Raw genomic sequence first — 17,973 nt, forward strand, 5'->3', positions numbered from 1 at the left:
CACGCCGGGTGGGGCAGGCGCTCTGCGCCTAGGTTCCTCAGGGAGGACGTCTGTCCCTGAGGGATAGCTATTGCAAGCTAGGCCGGGCACCCCAGAAGCCCGAGGAGCGGTTCTGAGGCTCTTGTCTGCCTGTGGCCCAGGAGCCCGGGGTCTTGTCACTCAAACAGTCCCCAGCCTGGCGATGGAGACCGGCACCCATCGTGAGCCCGCGGAGCCTCCTGGCACACCCTCCCCGGCCCTCCGTACCTTCCACGTGTTCCTGGTAAGCTTCCAAAATGGCCTCGATCCCCTGCCACTTGCGCCTGGGCGGGTCCTCGTCGTCGTCCTCTCCGTCGTCCTCCTCCTCCGAGTCCGGGTCCATCTCCTGCGCCAGGGGGCCCTTCCTGCTGGCGGGGGGCTCCTGCTGCCCGTTGTGCTGGGGCGGAGGAAGGCGGCTGGAGGACTGCAACTCGGGGAGGTTGTAGTGGACGGATGCGTCAACCTTGTGGTTCTGCTCCGCCGACAGCACAGCTGCGCTTCCTGAGGAGAGAGACGGCTGTCACAGGGCCCCCGGGGCGGTCACAGGGCCCCCCGGGACACGCCCCGGGGGCAGGCAACGCCGTCAACAGGTCCCGGCAGACACGACGGAGCGGCGCGAGGCCTCTACCCTTCGGAGACCAGAGGTGGCTCCATCAGAAAGGCTGGAGCGCGCCGCCGCAATGGCGGCAGAGCTGGGTCCAGGTCACCATGCTGTGCCGACACGCTCGGCTGGGTTAGGCTATGAGCCGCGCTGCACGGGTCTGTAAAGCGTCTGCACCCTCTCCCAGGACACACAGGCGCTCCGGTCCCGGAGCACACCCCGTGCTACCAAGAGTCTGAGCAGGCTGGGCCTGTCTAGACCGGGTCTGCTCCGCCTCCCGGTGCGGACAGCAGCCTTGGGCAGTCAGTGGACCCGTAAGGCCCAAAGTGGCAGGGGCTGGATGATGCTCAAGTCCTGAGGAAACAGGCAAGTGTAAAGTCAGGGAAGGGGTGAGATCAGGCAGGAAAAGTTAAGTCCTTAAGCTTGCCGGAAAACCTCTGTGGGTGTGTCTTAGAGGGAGCACGGGGGTTTAATCTAGCCAAAACATTTCCCCTCTTGAAAAATATGACTCCTAACTCACAACAAAACATCCAACAGAGGAGAGTTTTGTTTTGCCCTTTTTTTAAAATCCACATCAAAACCACTACCCTTCGCTTTTTCATTTCATCCCTGCTGACAGCATTATTTTACCTGAAGGATACTGACACTGTCAGACCTGTTTATCTAAAAATGCTTCTCTGTCTATTCAGTTTTTTTTAGGAGGAAAATTTTAAAAATTGTTTTGGCAAAATAATGTGAAAATAATCATATAATTTTCTCTCGGCTGTTGCTCCCTGAGCATTCTTTTCTAGTCAGTTTCAACCTTTGATTCAGTGGGAATCAAACGTACTGACCCCTGTACTCTGAACTGTAGTGACTCCCACACGGAGATGTCCAAGGGGCATCTCGACTCCGGGGGCTCAGGCACAGACCAGAGCAACCAGCATGTCCCACCAAGTGCCGCTGGGTCTGGTGCTCAAGTGACAGTGGTGCTCCCAGGTGAGTCTGCGGGCAGGCTGGGAGATCCGTGCACCGTGAAAAGCGTGGATCCTATTTTTGCTGAAAAGGCTCCTCCCTTGTCGTTACTTTTTTTTTTTTTTTTACAAAAAAGTCAAATGACTTCTGCTGGGAGGCAGAGCCTGCCTCTAACACCAGGTGCCGTGGCCCCAGTCCTAGCGGCCTCCTTACCTTTGTGCTTCTGCAAGGCCTTCTGGGTGGACTGCAGGACGGACTCGTGGAACTGGTGCGCAAACTCTTCCGCCACAAAGGGCTCCCACGGCTTGCTCTTTCCGTTGATGCTGTGCGACAGCGGCACGGGGATGTCCTTGGGCGCGGGGCCCCGGACGTAGTGGAGCATGCTCAGGCTCTTCTTGCCCCCGGGGGCCTCACTCGGCCTGGCCTTCTCACCGCTGGCGGGGGCTGGCTCCTGGATGCGCTCCGGAGGCCGGAGCTGTTCCAGCCTCCCAGGCTCCGTGGCCTTCGGGACGTCAGACAAGGAGGCGGCAATGCCCACAGGCTTCTCCGTGTCCCGGGAGGCTTGCTGCGTGGTGGGTTCTTAAGAGACAGAAAGCGAGGAACATGGTCAGACCTACACGTGAACAGGCCGACCCTGATCTCTAACCTAGGACAGAGGACCCGGACTCCGGAGCCATTTAATTAAAGGTCAGCGTGCAATGTTTGGTCTGAGACGGGGTGTGTTTAAGCAGCAAAGCCATCCTTGAAAGGTGCCCCAGGAAGGCGTCTGGGAAGAAGAAGAATGTGAAGGAAGGAGCAAGTCACTTCTGGTCATCCGAGAGCCAGGAAGTTACACAGCCGGATCCAGAGAGAAAGACTGAATTAGGAGCCAAGAACAGGGCCGGACCACCACCATTTCCTGCTTCGTCGGCAGGACAGCAGAGTCAGAGCCGTGAGAGACAGAGAGACAGAGAGAGAGAGCAGGTATCACAGGGCCTGTGAGACACACGCCAGGAGCACACAGCCCAAGCGGCAAGTGCTGAAACTGAAACCTGAGCCACGGTGGGGGGAACAGACGGCGGCCCAGCCACACCCGCCACCAGGCTGAGTCCGCTGGAGGAGCCAGGACCCCCACACCCCTGAAAGCGTGACTGCTGACACTGTGCTCTGCTGAGATCTTCCCACGCGCAGGAAGCTTGAGAGAGAGAAGGGAGAGGAAGAAAGAAGCCCGCCGTGTCCAGGAGGAAGACGACCTGGGGTGGTCGGTGGCCTGCGGCCCTGGGCACCCCCGGGACAGTCCCGGGGGTGGCGGATGGGGCTGGCCTTACCGCTCAGGGACACGGCAGGACTGTCCCTCGGAGAGGTCCTGAGCGGGTCTGCCACCGCAGCGGACAGCGCCTTCTGCTTCATGGCCTGGAGCAGCTCAACAAGCCTCTCTTTGTCTGTGAGAAAAGCAGCCCGAGATTACCGGTGGGGATCGCACCACTCCTGAGCAGGCAGAGGAGCAGGAGTGTGGCTCAGGCCGCGGCCGGCAGGCGTGAGTCCTTCGGAATGAGACACGAAGCCGCAGGCACAGGCTGGCTTTAGAGGAAGAATGTTCACTTTAGAGCCTGGACTCCTCACTGTCGCCACCTGACGGTTCAGGTGTTCCAAGAACAACGGTGCGCGCGTGTGGCGAGTCACAGGTACCTGCAAGCCTCTGTGGGTGAGTTCTCATTTTTAAAAAGTTGGCCTCAACACAGGAAGCAACCCCAGAAGCCACACCACGCCTCGGGGCGGGCAGGCTCTCTCCTGGGGCGGTCCACTCCCCGCTGCTCCGGCCGCAAGCGTGGCTCCCATGACAGCTGCCACCAGGGAAGAGGGACACACACACCCCCCCTGTGACCCCGCAGTTCAGGGGCCCCTTGCCGAACTTCCTTAGGACTTGAGTCAGGCCAAGAGATGCGCTTCTCAAAACCCATCACGTTCCCAGGGACGTGTCCTGGTCCCATCACTGCCTCTTTAAGGGAGAGCAGGAATCCACATCCACCGGATCGGCCCAGAATGAACGAAATGAGTGAAAGCAACTAAAATGACCGATAAGCACTCCTGCTTTCCTCTGACTTCCTTCCAGAAAGAGGTGACCAGGCCTCAGCAAGGGGGGACAGTGTGGGCGTGCAGCCCAGAAAGGTCAAGTTTTCCCCTGCTGCTGAGCAAGGACAAGGCGCAGACCAAGGAAGGGGGTGCCCCAGAAGGCGAGTTCAGATTCCAGCCCAGTCAGCCCCTCGTGGCCAGACCGATCCGGAAGGGCGAGCTGTCCACACACGGTGGGTGTTGGCCCGGCCCTGCCCTGTGGCTGCGGACCACCCACACCTCCTGCCATCAGAACGTGAAACGGCAGCCACGTGAGCCGCCCGCGAAGCGGAGACCCAGCGACCACAGGCACCGGAAGACCTGGCCGGGACAAGAGCGGGTGGGAGTCCACAGCTGATTACACAGGACACCAGCCACCTTCAGTTTCACGGGACGACACAAGAGAAAACACGCTCTGGAGGGGCTGTGTGAGTTCCCGACGGAGAGGGGCGTGGTGGCGAAGAGACGGGGGACGAGTCCATGAGAGCAGAGGGGCGGCTTCAACCCCAAGAGCCCATGGCCCCGCTGCTTCCTCAGAGACCCCCAGCCACCCCGGTGAGCCCGCCCCGAGGCCCGGCCCGGCCCCACCCCACCTCACCTTTCCTCTTCTCGGCGCTGATGTGGGTCAGGTTGAAGATGGTCAGGAACTTTTTCTTCTCCTCGAAGTTGGGGCTGCTGTTCATGTCGTCAGGGCTGTAGCGGGTGGACAGCGCTAGTCTGGGCGAAGGCGTCTGCCGCTTGCTCCGTGCCGTGGGGGGCGACGGGCTGCGCTCTCTCAGCATCCGCCGGCGCTTCCTCCGCTTCTGGGTCAGCAAGTCCTCCTTCTGCTGTTGGGTGGTCAAGCCAAAAAGTTGCAAAAACTCTAGCTTCTAGATTGGGAAAGAAAACAAATGAGGTTGAAACCATGGGCAGAGGCTCCCGCTGACCCCGGGGCCTCCTGGGCCTCGAAGGCTGCACTGTGGACACTCCGGGCTGGCCCGGGGAGGGGGAAGAGGGCGCCCGGAAGGCGTCCCAGCCGGCGCGGGGAAGCCGAGAGGGGGTGCCCGCAGCCCAGCCCAGGGCCCGACAGCGGCGAGACCACAGATACCTCAGAGGACGTGTCCAGTTTGAGGGGCGGCTGCTCGGCCACGCAGCGGAGGTGGGCCCTGACCTCCTCTTCGTCGCTCTCGTCGTAGGAATCATCCAGGTCGTAGTAGTATCCTGGAGGCAGGAAAGGAGCTCTTCAGCCAGGCAAGGGGGCTCGCCTCTCCAGGGGATGCACACGGGGCACCCCTTGGACCCGAGAGCCCACCTGCAGGCCAGGCCCCGCTGCCCCTGGCCACCCCCAACCCTGGGCCCTGCGTCCGTTAACCCCCTAGCCCCAGGCCTCTCAGGGCTGGCGGTGGGGCAGGAGGTGGGCACCAGGGCTGACAGAGCCCCAGCAGGGGACTGTCCTTCACGCTGGCCCGGGGACAGGGCAGCCTAGGTCTTTCTGCACGTCCGCTCCCCTCCTGCTCAGGAGGGCCAGGGCACTCGGGCCCCCCGTCTGCGCGAAGGCACAGTCCCATGCAGAACAGCAGAGCCCGAGGGCCCAGGGCCGACCCCGCAGCCTCACAGGTGAGTGGAGGGACGGCCCTTCTGGGACCAAACACGCGCTCCTCATGTGGCCTCGGGCCACGCTTCTGGCTGCAAGGCTGGGCTCGGCACTTAGCAGAAGGAGCTGGGCTGGGACCCCTAGTCCCGCCTGGCTGTTGAGAGGCTGTGCGGGTGGGAGGTGCCACGCTTGCCCTGGGCCTGCTCTCCTGTTCTCTGTGGCTTTCCGGGGAACCCCAGGGCGCTGCTGGCTGAGTCCCACGCCACCTGGCGCAGGAGCGAGGAAGGGAGACCAGACCTTTCTCCTGGGCCTCCCGCCGCCGGCGCTCCTCCAGGTCCAGCTTGCTGACCAGCCTCCGGCGCTGTTGCAGGAACTCGTCGTAGACGTAGGCAGGGTCGGGGCCCCTAGGCGGCGGGGGCCGGTAGGGCGAGCCTGGCTTCAGGGGTCCGGGGGGCTCCCCAAAGGCGGCCGGCGGGGCGAGTGAGGCCCGGGGCTGGCCCAAGACAGTCGGGGCGGCCGGCTCGAGCTCCGCCAGGAAGGGCCCAGGCCCCGGGGGGAAGGCCTGCGGCTCCAGGGCCCCCGGCTCCCGGGGCGGCGGCGGCGGGTACTTGTCCAGGGGGGTGGCCTCGCGCTTGCGGGGCCCCTCCTCTGCCTTCTCCGGGCAGTAGACCCTCTCCACCTTCACCAGTGGGACGACAGCCGGGCGGCTGGGCTCAAATGGGGCGGGGTGGCCGTGCGGGGGGTGGCCCTCGGGGGCGCGCCGCGGCTCCAGCGAGCTGTCCATCAGGGACACAGGGTTCCAGAGGGCCGTGGGCATCGAGTGGTGCTGGGGCTTGGGTGAGATGAGCGGCGGGGGCCCGCCAAAGTGCTGCGGGGGCTCACGGCTGCCCGGCTCGTGGCGGTTCGGTCCCGGCCTAGGGGGGTGGGGGCAGGAGCAGCTGTCAGCCAAGGGCCCCGGGCTGGGAGCCCCCAGCCAGTACTGGGGTGGGGGTGAGAAGGTCTCCTGCAGGCCCCCTCTCCAGGGCTGGAGGGAGAACGTGCCTTTCACCCTGGAGCCAAGGGACCCGCATCCTCCGCAGGCTGATGCAGACCAGCTTCCCGGAGGACCCAAGGCGTGCCACCCGTGGGAGATGGTGGGGGTGGGGCCGACCTTTTCTCCCCGCACTGTGCTCACAGACGGCGGCATGAGACCAGCCTGAGGGGTCTGCCCAGCAGAGTGGACTGGGGGATACCCTCCGAGGAGACCCTCACGGCCAGCTACTCCCCATTGGTGGTCCCTGTCAGGACCGAAGCAACCCCACATGCCCGGGGAGCAGCATCTACACCCAGAGGGTCTCTGAGGACTAGACCGGGGCCTGTCCCGAGAGCCAGGTCACCAGCAGAGCACACGACCCTCCCACTGGCCTCAGACCAGCAGCTCTGCCTCAAGGCTGAACCAAGTGCCTCTCTCCCTGGTGCATTTAAAACAAAATTCAAATTCAACCTTCAGAAGACTACGTGGCTGCTGTTTTTGCCAAAGTTTACCTACAATTTTTTAAGGGAAGCCCCATGCTGCCAAGGTGACCGAGGGCAGGATCTGAGGGGACTGGAGGGGAAAGAGCAGAGGCCACAGCAGGCACACGAGGCAGGTGCCCAGGGCTCCTCCTGCCTGAGGAAGGGGCCGGCTCACCACAGCCCCTGAGGCTGCTGCACTGCTGCTGGGCAAATACCAAAGGGAACCAGCTGCATCAAAAAGCTGTGAGTCTCTAAGTAAACGGCAAAGGCATAAAACCTGGTACCAGAATAAATAACTTCCTGCACTGGAGCCAAGCACAGACTGGTTTTCTAGCTCTGATCACAGGGCCCCAAAGGAACGTCACGCTGCCATGGGGACCACCTGGCCAGGGGTCAGAGGCCACACCTGCTGGGGCAGCAGCCCACAGGCCCTGACAGCTGCACTGGGATCCTGGGGCCCCAGGCCGAGGGAGGCAGCGTGCCCTGGACTCATCAGGAGATGGTGGACGTGTACCACCGGCTCGCCCGGTTCCTTACGGGGTCACGGGAGCAGAGGGCAGCTCAGAAGTAGAGGAGACAGCCCTTGTGTGGCCCCAAGTGGGCTTAGAGCAGCAGAGGGACCACGTGCAGCAGACGGTCCAGCCTGGCCGAGCAGCACGGAGACCCAGCCAGGGGCCCCAGCATGGTTCACTCCTGGCCACACCCAGCTAGCCGGGTCAATCCACCCCGGGCACCCTTACCAGTGGATGCCGAGGCAGGGGCTTGGATGGGTCAGCCACGCCCAGGATATAGAAACCCACTGGCCAGCAGAAGCTGGGACAAAGAGGGAGGGAGCCAAATGGACACTCACACCTCCATCCCAGACACCTCGAGTATTTCTCATCCTGAGAAGGCGGCACCATGGACGCCGAGGGCTGGGAAGAAGCTCAGAAGCCCTCCTGCCTGAACTCTGTGCACAGCAGAGGAGATGGGGGCAGGGCCCAGCGTCCCCCAGGCTTAGTCCCGTTCCTGCCACCAACTCTGGCTGAGGGTCTCCACCTGGGCCTTCGGAAGGAGCCCTGGAGGGATGGTGGGGTGGGGTGGGGGGGACACGGGTGACAGCCAGATCAGCAGGCAGGGGCAGCGAGGCCCCGGGTCAGCTCTGAGAAGGGGCCCAGCTCACAAGGTGAGTGTCGGCAGCCAGGGTCCCAGAGACAGGTTCAAAAGCCTCTCGGAAAAATTTTTTTTACAACAGGGCAGGAAAAAATGGGTTATTTTAATTATAAAAGCAATAAAATTAACTTTTTGTATGATTAAAAATCAAAGGGAGTCCCCTTCTCATTCCAGTTTGGACAGAGAGAGATGCTAGCACAGAGATTAATATCCATGGAAGCTTCTCGGTCGCCCCTCTCAGGCACCAAGCCTGCCCAGAGGGGCTGGGCCGGCTGTGAACACAGTTCCTGGCGGATACAGTTCCTGGCGGATGACGCCCCTGAAGCGAGCAGCTTCCTCCTCCCCTGTCTCCCTCCTCTCGGCCCAGACGGGGGTCTTAGAAGGTGACACGGAACCCAAGTAACAGCGCTCCACAGGCAGCTAGACCAAGGCACTCGCTAAACGCAGGCTCCGCCCCGCTCCCCCCACCCACCCTGGGCCCCAGCCCGCCCCCAGGGCCCACCTGGCGCTCTCCGGCCGGTGCTCCGGGTCCGCGGGTGCTGGCGGCCGGCCCAGGTCCAGCTGCTGCTCCAGCACCTGCTGCCGGAACTCGGACACCTGTGACTGGCGGTCCTCCTTCTCCTGCCTCAGGCGCCGCTGCCGCGCCAGCCACTTCTCCTCCTCGTTGGTGCGCTGCAGGAGCAGGGCTGTGGCCGCGCTGCTGCCCGGCAGCGAGAAGAGCCCGTGGCCGGCGAGGAGGCCGGGCGCCGCGTGGGGCGGGGCGGCCGCCGGGTGCAGGGGGTGCTGCACGGGTTTGGGCACCTGTAGGCCCGCGTCCTTCAACTTCTCTGTGGGCAAGAGAGGCCGTCAGGGCGGGGCGGGGTCCTAGCGCCTGGCTCAGCCCCGCCCCCTCAGAGAAGGGCGCCCCCTTTCCGTGGGGCCGGGCAGGACACGGCTGCTCCCCGGGGGTCCCTCCTGTCTGACGCAGCAGAGCGGACCTGAGCCAGTGGTTAGACAACCGTGCAGACTAAGGTTGTACGTAAATATAGTGAGATTAAAGTATGTTAAGAATGAAAGTTAGGCTGCTGTGCAAATTCACTGTTTTAGTAAAATAAAGTACACTAAAAACTAAGGCTAAATACTCCAAGCTATCATCTCTAAAAATTTGGTTGTGCTATGGCGCACAATCTAAGTACAGTACACAATCTCAGTTATCTACCGGCCTTCACACCAAGTCTGAATCCTGCCAGTGGACGTCCCTGTTCTCGGCTCCCGGTCCGGGGCCGTCCCCTGCCCCCATCCCCGCCCACCAGGCTTGATCACACGACGTGCGGCTGCCCTGGGGCCCGCCCCTCCCCGGGTACCTGCGCGGGTCGGGGTGAGCTGCTCCGAGGGCTTGGCCCGCTCCTCAGCGGCGTGGCTCCGCAGCGCATGCAGCTCGGCCACGGGCAGGAAGGCCGGCTCCAGCGCCTTGGCGGCCAGCAGCTCCTTCTCGCGGGCGCGCTGCTCCCGCTGGCGCTCCAGCTCCCGCTCCTTCTCGCGCTCCAGCTCCTTTTCGCGCTCGCGCTCCTTCTCGCGTTCACGCTCCCGCTCCTTCTCGCGCTCACGGTCAGCCTCCCGCTCGCGCTCGCGCTCCCTCTCCCGCCTCAGCTCCTCGTCCACCTGCAGCCTGGAGGTAAGGACGGGGATGTGACCTCCGTAGCGGGAAGAACCCCCAGGAGCGAGGCGCTCACACGTGAGCCCGGGGTTCTCCCCCTCCCAATGGGGAGGGGCCAGGGGCCAGGTTGTTTTTGCTAACGCGCCAAGAAAAAACTCAGCGTCCACTGGAGACCGAAAGCGGTGGACAGAGACTCTCCAGGCGCCCGGAAGGCTCCCGGCCATGGCCGGCGATTGTGAGGACGCGACCTCCAGACAGTGGCAGGGAGCTCCCGGCAGCGCCCCTTCTGCAGGCAAGCGGGCGGAGGACAGGGGTGGCCCGTCCAAGCACAGCTGGCCTAGCTGGGCTCCGGGACGGGGCTGCCTTACCTCTCGGCACTGAGGCTGGACATCCGCTCCGAGTGCAGCGCCGCCAGGGACGAGTGGGAGAGCTCGGGCGGGTAGCGGACGCCGGAGAGGTGGAGGTGCATGGCCGACGGGTGCAGCGGGGGCAGGGAGCCAGGGGCAGGGATGGGGTAGAAGGGGGACCGCAGGGCTGACAGGCAGTAGGAGTCGTCCATCCTGTAGGGGGCAGAGGGGGCCGGTGAGCAGCTAATGTGGAGAGGAAGGCAGGACCCAGCCCCCCCCCAGGTACAGGTACTGATGCGGGAGCGGCGGACAGGGCCTCCACAAAGGTCCCGCAGAGAGCCCCCTTCCACAGCCAGCCCCAAAGCCCTGCACTCCCAGAGGCCACAAGGCCCCGCCGGCCACCCCTCAGCTCAGCCGGGCCAGGCCCAGTGTGGCCCCTCCAGGTCTGACCGTCTGACCCGGGAAGCTCCTACACAGAGTGGAGGCACAGCGCCGGCTGCTCAGGGTACTAACAGTCACGCGTGCCCGGGGAACCCTCGGTGGAGGCGGGGGACAGGGAGGCCAGACGGCGCGAGGAGAGTCTCCCTCCAGGAGCAAGCTCTGGACGGCTCATCCAGAGGCTGGGGGAGCGGCCCACCCCACGGTCCCCGCCTCAGGGAATCTGGTCTCAGACCAGGGTCTACCCGCAGGCGGCTGGGGACGTCGGACGCCTCACCTGAAGGCTGGGTGCGGGAAGGGGTGCGGGGCCAGGTAGCCAGGGTGGTAGTAGGCTGCGGCGGTGGCCGGGTCCAGGCCGAGCGGAGGCAGGGAGGACACGCGGAGGTCCTCGGCCGTGTGGTAGGGCCGAAAGCTCCTCAGGTAGTCCTCGGTCACCGTGCTGGGGGGTACCACGTGGTGCACGGGCCGCTGCAGGCTGCAGGCAGGAGGGGGTGGTGGAGGTGAGCTCCGGGCCCCTGGGCCCCCGCCCCGCACCCCGCCACCACCTCCCTCCTCGAAAGAGCAGTCCCTGCCAGAGGCCCAGGGCCCAGAAGTGGGCAGCTGCCGATCCTCGGGCCACGTTGGCCCCTCACCAGGGGGCATGGGTCTGTTATCTGCAGCCTGGGGAGACCACCCCCCGCCCCCGGCCCTAGGAGCCAGGCTGGGGGTTTAGGGTCACGCAGGCAGTGAGCCCACTGTGGGCTCAAGTGGCAACGCCAGCAGGGCTGCCAGCCCAGGGCGGGGCCCCCATCTGGCAGCTCTCGGGCCCAGCTGGTGTGGACTCGTGGCAGCCAGAACCTCGGGGGTCCTACCCCACACCGTGCCACGCCCCGGCCCGCACTTACTTCAGCGGTGGGAAGCGGGAGTCCTGCACCACCGAGCTGGGCGAGATGCCGAAGGGGTAGGGGCTGCTGAGCAGGTGAGAGGGGATGGCCGGGCCCCCCGCCTTCTCCTGGGGCAGCGGGGGCTCCACGATGAGGCGCTCGCGGCCGCCGCCGCTGCCCCGGGAGCCAGCGTCCTGCTGGAGAAGACAGTGTGGGTCAGGGCCGGGGGGCAGCTCATAGCTCAGCCACCAGCAGCGGGCCAGGCCTTCCTCTGGACACACAGGAGCGGTCGAGCTTCAGGGGGACATTCTTGAAACAGTCTCCACGCCACGGCGGGGGTGACAGCCACTGAGCCCCTACCCACCGCCCGCCCGATCACGCCGGCATCCCAGGGGCCCAGGCGGCAGCTGCCGGCCTGCCCCACAGATCACTGGGCCTCAGTGCCCCCGGAAGACGTGGCTGAGCAGCTGGCGCTGCCCTGGGCCAAACAGGCCAGCCTGTCCCCCCGAGACAGACCCTGGGCGTCCCTGGCTCTGGCCAGAGCAGGCAGCTGTGGGGCCAGACCTGTCAGGGGACCTCTGCTCACTGGTGGGGGCTGTGGGCCCGCCTGCCCAGACTCCTGCCTAAGAGAGGAACCTGGGGCCTGGAGGGTTCAGTGCGGGGGAGACCCCAGGAAATCAGAAGGGGCTCACGCAAGGCAGGAAGGGAAAGGCGGCGGCCCCCACCAGCCCCAGCCACACAGAGGAACATCCTGCAGGCCCACCCACAGGAATGTCCGGCTCTGGGCTGGCAGGCCATGGAGAGGCTTTGTCACTCTGGTCGCTGACATAGCCGGAAGGGAGCAAATGGCAGGCGCGGAGCGTTAACAGCCACTGGCCCAGGGTCCCGCTGCCATGCGGCCAAGGAAGACGCGGCTGCCCGGCCTCCCCGACCCCAGAGCTCCACGCGCCAGGCCCTTCCTCACCAGGCCGCACGGTGCCCCCCTCACCTGGCGTCGGGCCTGGCCCGGCTACCCCGGTCAGCGACAGGAGAGCAGGATGCAGGCCCAGGTCCATCCACCCCAGACCCACAGGTCAGGGAGACACCCTCCCCTGTCTGCCTGGCATCTCCCCCATCGGAGTCAGGAGATGGGGGCAGCAGAGCCTCAGGTCACCTCATTCCCAAATGGGGGGCACAGGAGGGACCACACAGGCCCCGCAGAGAGGAGGGGCCCACCCGTCACCATGTCTACGGAACACCCGGGCGAGTGGCTGCCTGTGCTCCCACCCCGCGTAGCAGGCTGGCCCCTCCACTCAGGGCGGGGCCCTCACAGGGCATGGACTCCGATTCCCCCTTTCCCAGGTGGGCTTCACCAGGCTGGGGGCTGTTGAGGGCGAGCCCCACACACAGGTCAGGGCAGGAAGCCAGCACTCCCCTCTGGTCCCCAAGGCCCTGGACGGGTCCCCATGACTGCCCCTGCCCCAGGGCCCCCGCCTGTCGGACGTGCACAGGAGGCGGGTCCTGCACATGCAGCTGCACCCCCCTCATACCCCCTCCGCTGGCACGGGATGCGGCCAGCATAAAAGGGGTGAAGGTCTTGAACCCTGTGCCTGGGGTCTGGGCTGGACTGACCGGGGACGGGGTGGGGGTGGGGGCGGCGCAGGCGGTGCTGCCTGGGTGGTGACGCAGCGGCTGGAGCCTGAGGCTCCCGAGTACAGGGCGGCCCCCAGGAAACGCTGGGCCCCGCAGTGAGGGGACCTGGGCACTGCCTCCAGGCTGGCAGCCCCAGACGGCAGAGGCCTCGCAGGGGACCTGTGCACACAGCCTGGAGAGGAGCTAAGACCACTCCCGGCCCCCTTTGCTGAACCAAACGCCAGAGTGAGGGCCCCATACACCATCCCTGGGTGGGGCCGCCCCCGTCCGCCTGCGGCAGGACAAAGCCCAGCTTGAAGGCAGCGGGGCCAGATGGCACCTTCCTGGGCGGGAAAGGCTGGGGGAGGGGCGGACGGCAGGCAGGGGGTTCCCACCCACCTGCCTGGAGCCCCGAGCCCCGCCAAGCTCGTGACAGGCACCTGGGAACGAGGTCAGGGGCCGTGCCTGGGAGCCCCAGCTGCCGCCCCAGGAGCACCTGCGGGTTCTTTCTATTGAGCGGCGGCCGCAGGCGCAGCTGCAAACAGAGGGCGCACGGGGAGGGGGGACCCTCTGTTCTCTGATGATTAGAGAGGCTTCTACCAGGCAGACGGGCAGACATGCCCTGTTAGCTCTAAAACAGGCTATTTGTCATCTCATCTGTCCCTACGCTGCTCCCGCCACCTGGGAAATGCCGGTGACCCCACGCGGGGCGCCCCCCAAGCCTCCCCGCCGGGAAGCGACTCCCCCTCCTGTCCCCTGCCCCCCCAGGAGGATTATACCCTCTGCTGAGCCTCTGTGCCAGCTGGCCATCCCTCGCTGCTCCCCAGCCCCCGGCCCGCCTCCCCGGGGCGCCTGGGTCCTGCTCACCAGCCGCTGCACGCTAAGTGGCTGGAGCACCGCCCCTATAGCCCTTTCTCGGGGTCACTCGGTGCTTCCGAGGCCGTGAGGCCCCTCGGAGGAGGGCCGAGCTCAGGGGAAGGGGCCCATGGCCAGGAGCGGGGGCGTTGAGGAGGCTTCTGGGCCTGGAAGGGCAGCAGCTGGGTGCAGGGCAGGATGAGCAATCGCCAGGCCCCAGGGGTGAGGGGAGAGGCAGGTGGTTGGGCCCAGAGGTCAGGGCCAACTGTCAGGGGGCAACAGGCCCCTGGAGGCAGGACACTGTGGTGCGGATGCTGGTCCTCTCTCAAACCGGGCCGGGGGACGGCTGGGTGTCCGCACCCTGCTCTGGTTGGGATCAGCCCCGCAGGGCCCTGCCCGGCCCAAGGATGAGCCAGGAGGGTCCGGCACCTCGTGGATCAAGGTAGGGCTACCCCCAGCTGGGTCTTCGCCTTCTTTCAGGAATTCAGGGGCCCCCCCCTACCGCTCTGTGGACGGAGGCTGCCCCCCCACCACCTCCAGGGCAGAGAACAGACAGACCCCGAGTGACGCCTACCCCCACCCGACCCAGCAGGGCAGAGAGCTGGGGGCCAAGCTGAAGACCCACTGTCCCCCCACCCCCCTCCTGCTCTCTCCGGGTTTAATTAGTGCTTCCAAGTGGCGCTGGCCCTCTGGGGACTCGGCAGAAACATCCAGAGCTTGGCGCAGTGACCACGTTCTTAATTAGGAGGGCCCTCCAGGCTGGGGGTGTGGGGGCGGGTCCCCCGAGGAGCCACACCCCCTGGGCGCACACCCAGGGAGCCCCGCCAAGTGTGGGAAAGGCCTCCTGGGGCAGGCAGGCCTTGACAGTTAAGACAGGTATCAGTAAAGGCGACCTGTGAAAACGTGGGTACAACAAACAGGAATAATAACAGCTCACGTTTACAAGAAGCCCTCATGATGTGCAAACACCATTCTGTCTCCCCAGATTCCTCTGTGGGAGTCCCAACCCCCAGGACCTCGCAAAGTGACCACGTGCGGGAGACGGGGGGTGTGTGCAGGGGTGACCGAGGCGACGTGCGGTCACTAGGGCGGGCCCTGGTATCCTTGGAGGAAGAGGAGACCAGGGCACAGGCACGCACAGAAGAGCCCATGAAGATGCAGGGACAGGACGGCCGTTCACACGCCAAGGCGTGAGGCCTCAGGAGGGCCTGGCCTTGCCCACAGCCGGAACACGGGCCCCCAGCCCTATAGCTAACCTGCCCTGAGCCCACTCTGAGGGGCTCACCGGGGCAGCCCCAGACCACGAGCCCTGGGAGTGCTCTTGAGACACACACACCCTCCGGGCAGCTGCTGTCCCCCAGCTCCCTCGGGGGGAAGCGGATCTCAACACGAAATGAGCCCCTGTCAGCCCCCCACTCACCTGGCGGCTCTCACTCCTCCAGACGCCATTGACAGTCTTGGTGGGGGCGATGGTCACCACGGGGGGTGTGCTGGGGACGCTGTGTCCCCCTGGGGGGACGATGATGGGACCCATGGGCACGCGCTTGGGCGTGCTGGCTGGGGAGCTGTGGTTGGTGGCCGGAGAGGAGACAGGGGACGACTCGCTGCTCAGTGAAGACCCTGCGGGAGAAGGACACAGCGCCTGAGCAGGGGCCCGGGCTCTGCCGCGCCCCAGCCCAGCCTGGGGTCTGGTCGGGAAGTGGGGACACAACCGACCGACTGACCAGGTGGGCGTGCCCGCCCCTCCCTGGGGCTGCTTACCCAACTCTACCCCAGGGGCGGGGGGAAGAGCCAGGGGAGTAAGCAGGTCCCCCCAACTTGGATAGGGACTGAGCCCCGGGAGAGCAAGTGCAGGGGCTTACAGGATGCTGTGGGGGGAAGGGGAAGTGGGCCCGCTGCTGGCCAGGCCTGGCTGGGGGTGGGGCTGAGAGAGGCCTATATTATCAGGACATCAAACGAGTTCATTTTATCTTGAGAACTGAACCATAATGTGGGGTTTACGGCAGACGGGTGGTCAGCACGTTCACAGAGCTGTGCAACCATCACCGTGACCTGCTTTCCGTCCGCCCCCCGGCCCTCAGCCTGCCCCCTTGGGCTTCTTCCCCAGAGTGGGTGGCGGGGATGGGGAGCTGGTATGGCCGGAGGCTTCCAGGCCTGCGGGTCAGTTTGGTCTCCAGCAGCTGCAGAGGCAGCAGGCGAGGAGAGCACAGGGCATGGGGGGCCGGGGGGACCACTTGTGCCCTGACAGGAAGGCGCCCGCCTGCAGCGGCTCTCTCAAGGAGCGGCGGAGGGGGCGGCAGTGCGTCCAGTCCCCCCGTCCTCAGCCCCTGATGCCCCCGCTCCCAGGTGGGTCTCTAGTCTGAGGCCTATCCTGGCAGCGTGGCCCCAGGGGGGCTGGAGTCGGTGGTTTGGGGGACCCCCAGAGGCACGCCCAGGCCCTGTGCAGCCCAGCTGGGTTCACACCCATACCCCGCACTGCTCTGGGCTGCAGTTGGCGGTCAGAGGCCCCTCAGATGCCCACATGGTACCCCATCGCACACAGACCCCCCAAATCTGTGAGCCACGAAGAACACCCAGGCACCGGGTCTAGGGCGAGCCCAGGAGGGCCCCCCTGATTCTGTCACAGCAGCACTTCAGCCACGGCCCTGCTCGGGCACCCAGAGGTGGCAGACCTGGCCCAGGAGACACCCTGTCTCGCAAAGCGCCCCTTGAAGAGGCCTGAACCAGGGGGCCAGGGAAGCTGGGGCCAGCACAGACCGCCCCCTCTGCAAGTGGGACCCCACGGCTTCCATACTTCCCCCCGGGTCCTCTGCGGAACCTGCCTGGTCCCGGGGCCAAGACCCTGGTACTCTCTCATCTCTTCAAGAAACCACACTCCTACCAAGTGACACCTCTGCCCGACGGGGAGAAGGGCAGTCTATGGCCCAGGGCGCTTGGCTCGGAGCCCTTCTCTCTGCCCCGAGGACCCCCAGCCAGGTGTGGGCTCAGCAGGAACTGGGAGACAGAGTGGCCGGACCCCGAGGCCCACAGATGCTGGCACAGGGCTCTGCCCCGAGAAGGTGCGCCATGGCGGCTGAGTCGGTGCACCTCCTAGGCTTGTGCACGACCTGCACAACTGCACAGGACGACCCGCGGGAGACACCGGTGCACACAGAGCCTGGCCATCCACCCCTGGAACAACTCCAGAGCCAGGCGGCCCCTGCTCCCAGCCCCGACCCGTCAGGGCCTGGCCAGCAGGCGGTCACCTGAAGGCTGTTGCCCCTGAGGTATGACTGGATTCTCCAAATGGACCCACCAACCACGGCCCACACACCAGCAATTCTGTAACCCTGAGTCACCCAGGCCAACACCAAGCTCAGCCCTGGGTCAGGGCGCCCCCTCCCCCAGCTGTGCCACCCACTGGCCGGGCCAGCTCCGGCCTCCGCCAGCTGTCACGGCTGCTGGGTGGCCAATGCCAGGGACCGTCAGCTGCCTTCCCACCCTCCGCAGCTCAGTCTCCCAGGTTCTGAAACTAGCTGCGTCTGCTGGGTTGGGGGTCTGCCTATGACACCAGCTTCAAGGTGGCAGCAGTGGGAGGCAGGCTGACCTGGCCGCCCCAGCAGCGCGGAGAGCTGACGAAGGGAAGGCCCGCACCCCAAACCCCCACCAGGTGGGGCAGCTTGCGGAGGCCAGGAAGCAGCGTCCCCGCCCTGCCCCGAGGACCCGCACAGCGGGCAGTGGGCCCCGGCCCACCCAGACACGGGTCAGCAGTGCCGACCCGAACCTCCCTCCACGCCCGCTGCTGCTGGAAGGACACGGAGCCACAGGGCAGGAGGGGGGACCGCCTGTGCGCCCAGGGCCACCCTGTGGGTGGAGGGACATCGGGCCATGCTCTCTGGAGGCCAAAAAGAAAGAAAACGGACGCACCGAGCACCCCGAGCAGTCCTGGGAGAGGCTGCACTGCCCAGGGGGGAAGCGGGGTCAAGCCTCCAGGGCTGGGCAGATGTGGGGGAGCCGAGCCTCACACTGGGGAGGCCCGATGACCCCGCCGCCTGCACGCGGGGACTCAGGGCTGCCTGCTGCCTGGCCGCCTGCTCCGTCTCTGCACCCCACGCCACCAGCAGATCTCTGTGGACTGGCATCATTTCCAAGCGCTGGGCAGTGAGTGAGAAGGCCCCATTTCCAAGGGGGCGGGTGGGACTTGGGGACGGGGTGACGGGATCCGGAGGCCATGGGCAGTTAGCAGCCTGGCCCCTGGGGGATGGGCCAGCCACCGCCACTCAGCAGCTGGATCGATGCCTGACCACGCACCGGCCTATTAGTGAGCGTTGCCCCCGACCCCGGGCTCAGGGCAGCCGTGA

The 17,973-nt window shown here is 65.5% G+C and overlaps 1 protein-coding gene across 6 annotated transcripts in view; it reads right to left on the reverse strand.

Annotated features, from left to right (window-relative positions):
- Positions 1-17,973, reverse strand: part of GSE1 (Gse1 coiled-coil protein) — a 399,869-nt gene that overhangs the window by 7,414 nt on the left and 374,482 nt on the right. For 3 of the 6 annotated variants that reach the window (XR_011467737.1, XM_070388607.1, XM_070388602.1), the window contains 12 exons: positions 15,054-15,253; positions 11,189-11,364; positions 10,582-10,779; positions 9,888-10,079; positions 9,227-9,531; positions 8,386-8,710; positions 5,535-6,151; positions 4,752-4,864; positions 4,263-4,533; positions 2,881-2,994; positions 1,787-2,152; positions 247-519 (listed from right to left, as the gene is read on the reverse strand). Coding sequence is in view for 5 of the 6 variants with exons in the window: in XM_070388607.1 (XP_070244708.1) it covers positions 247-519; positions 1,787-2,152; positions 2,881-2,994; positions 4,263-4,533; positions 4,752-4,864; positions 5,535-6,151; positions 8,386-8,710; positions 9,227-9,531; positions 9,888-10,079; positions 10,582-10,779; positions 11,189-11,364; positions 15,054-15,253 (3,150 nt within the window). In the remaining variant the exon portion in view is untranslated. The remainder of the gene's footprint in view (positions 1-246; positions 520-1,786; positions 2,153-2,880; positions 2,995-4,262; positions 4,534-4,751; positions 4,865-5,534; positions 6,152-8,385; positions 8,711-9,226; positions 9,532-9,887; positions 10,080-10,581; positions 10,780-11,188; positions 11,365-15,053; positions 15,254-17,973) is intronic. The other 3 variants (XM_070388604.1, XM_070388603.1, XM_070388605.1) reach the window with 3 other exon arrangements.

Source organism: Bos mutus, chromosome 18 (genome assembly GCF_027580195.1).
Source record: "Bos mutus isolate GX-2022 chromosome 18, NWIPB_WYAK_1.1, whole genome shotgun sequence".
Lineage (NCBI taxonomy): Eukaryota > Metazoa > Chordata > Mammalia > Artiodactyla > Bovidae > Bos > Bos mutus.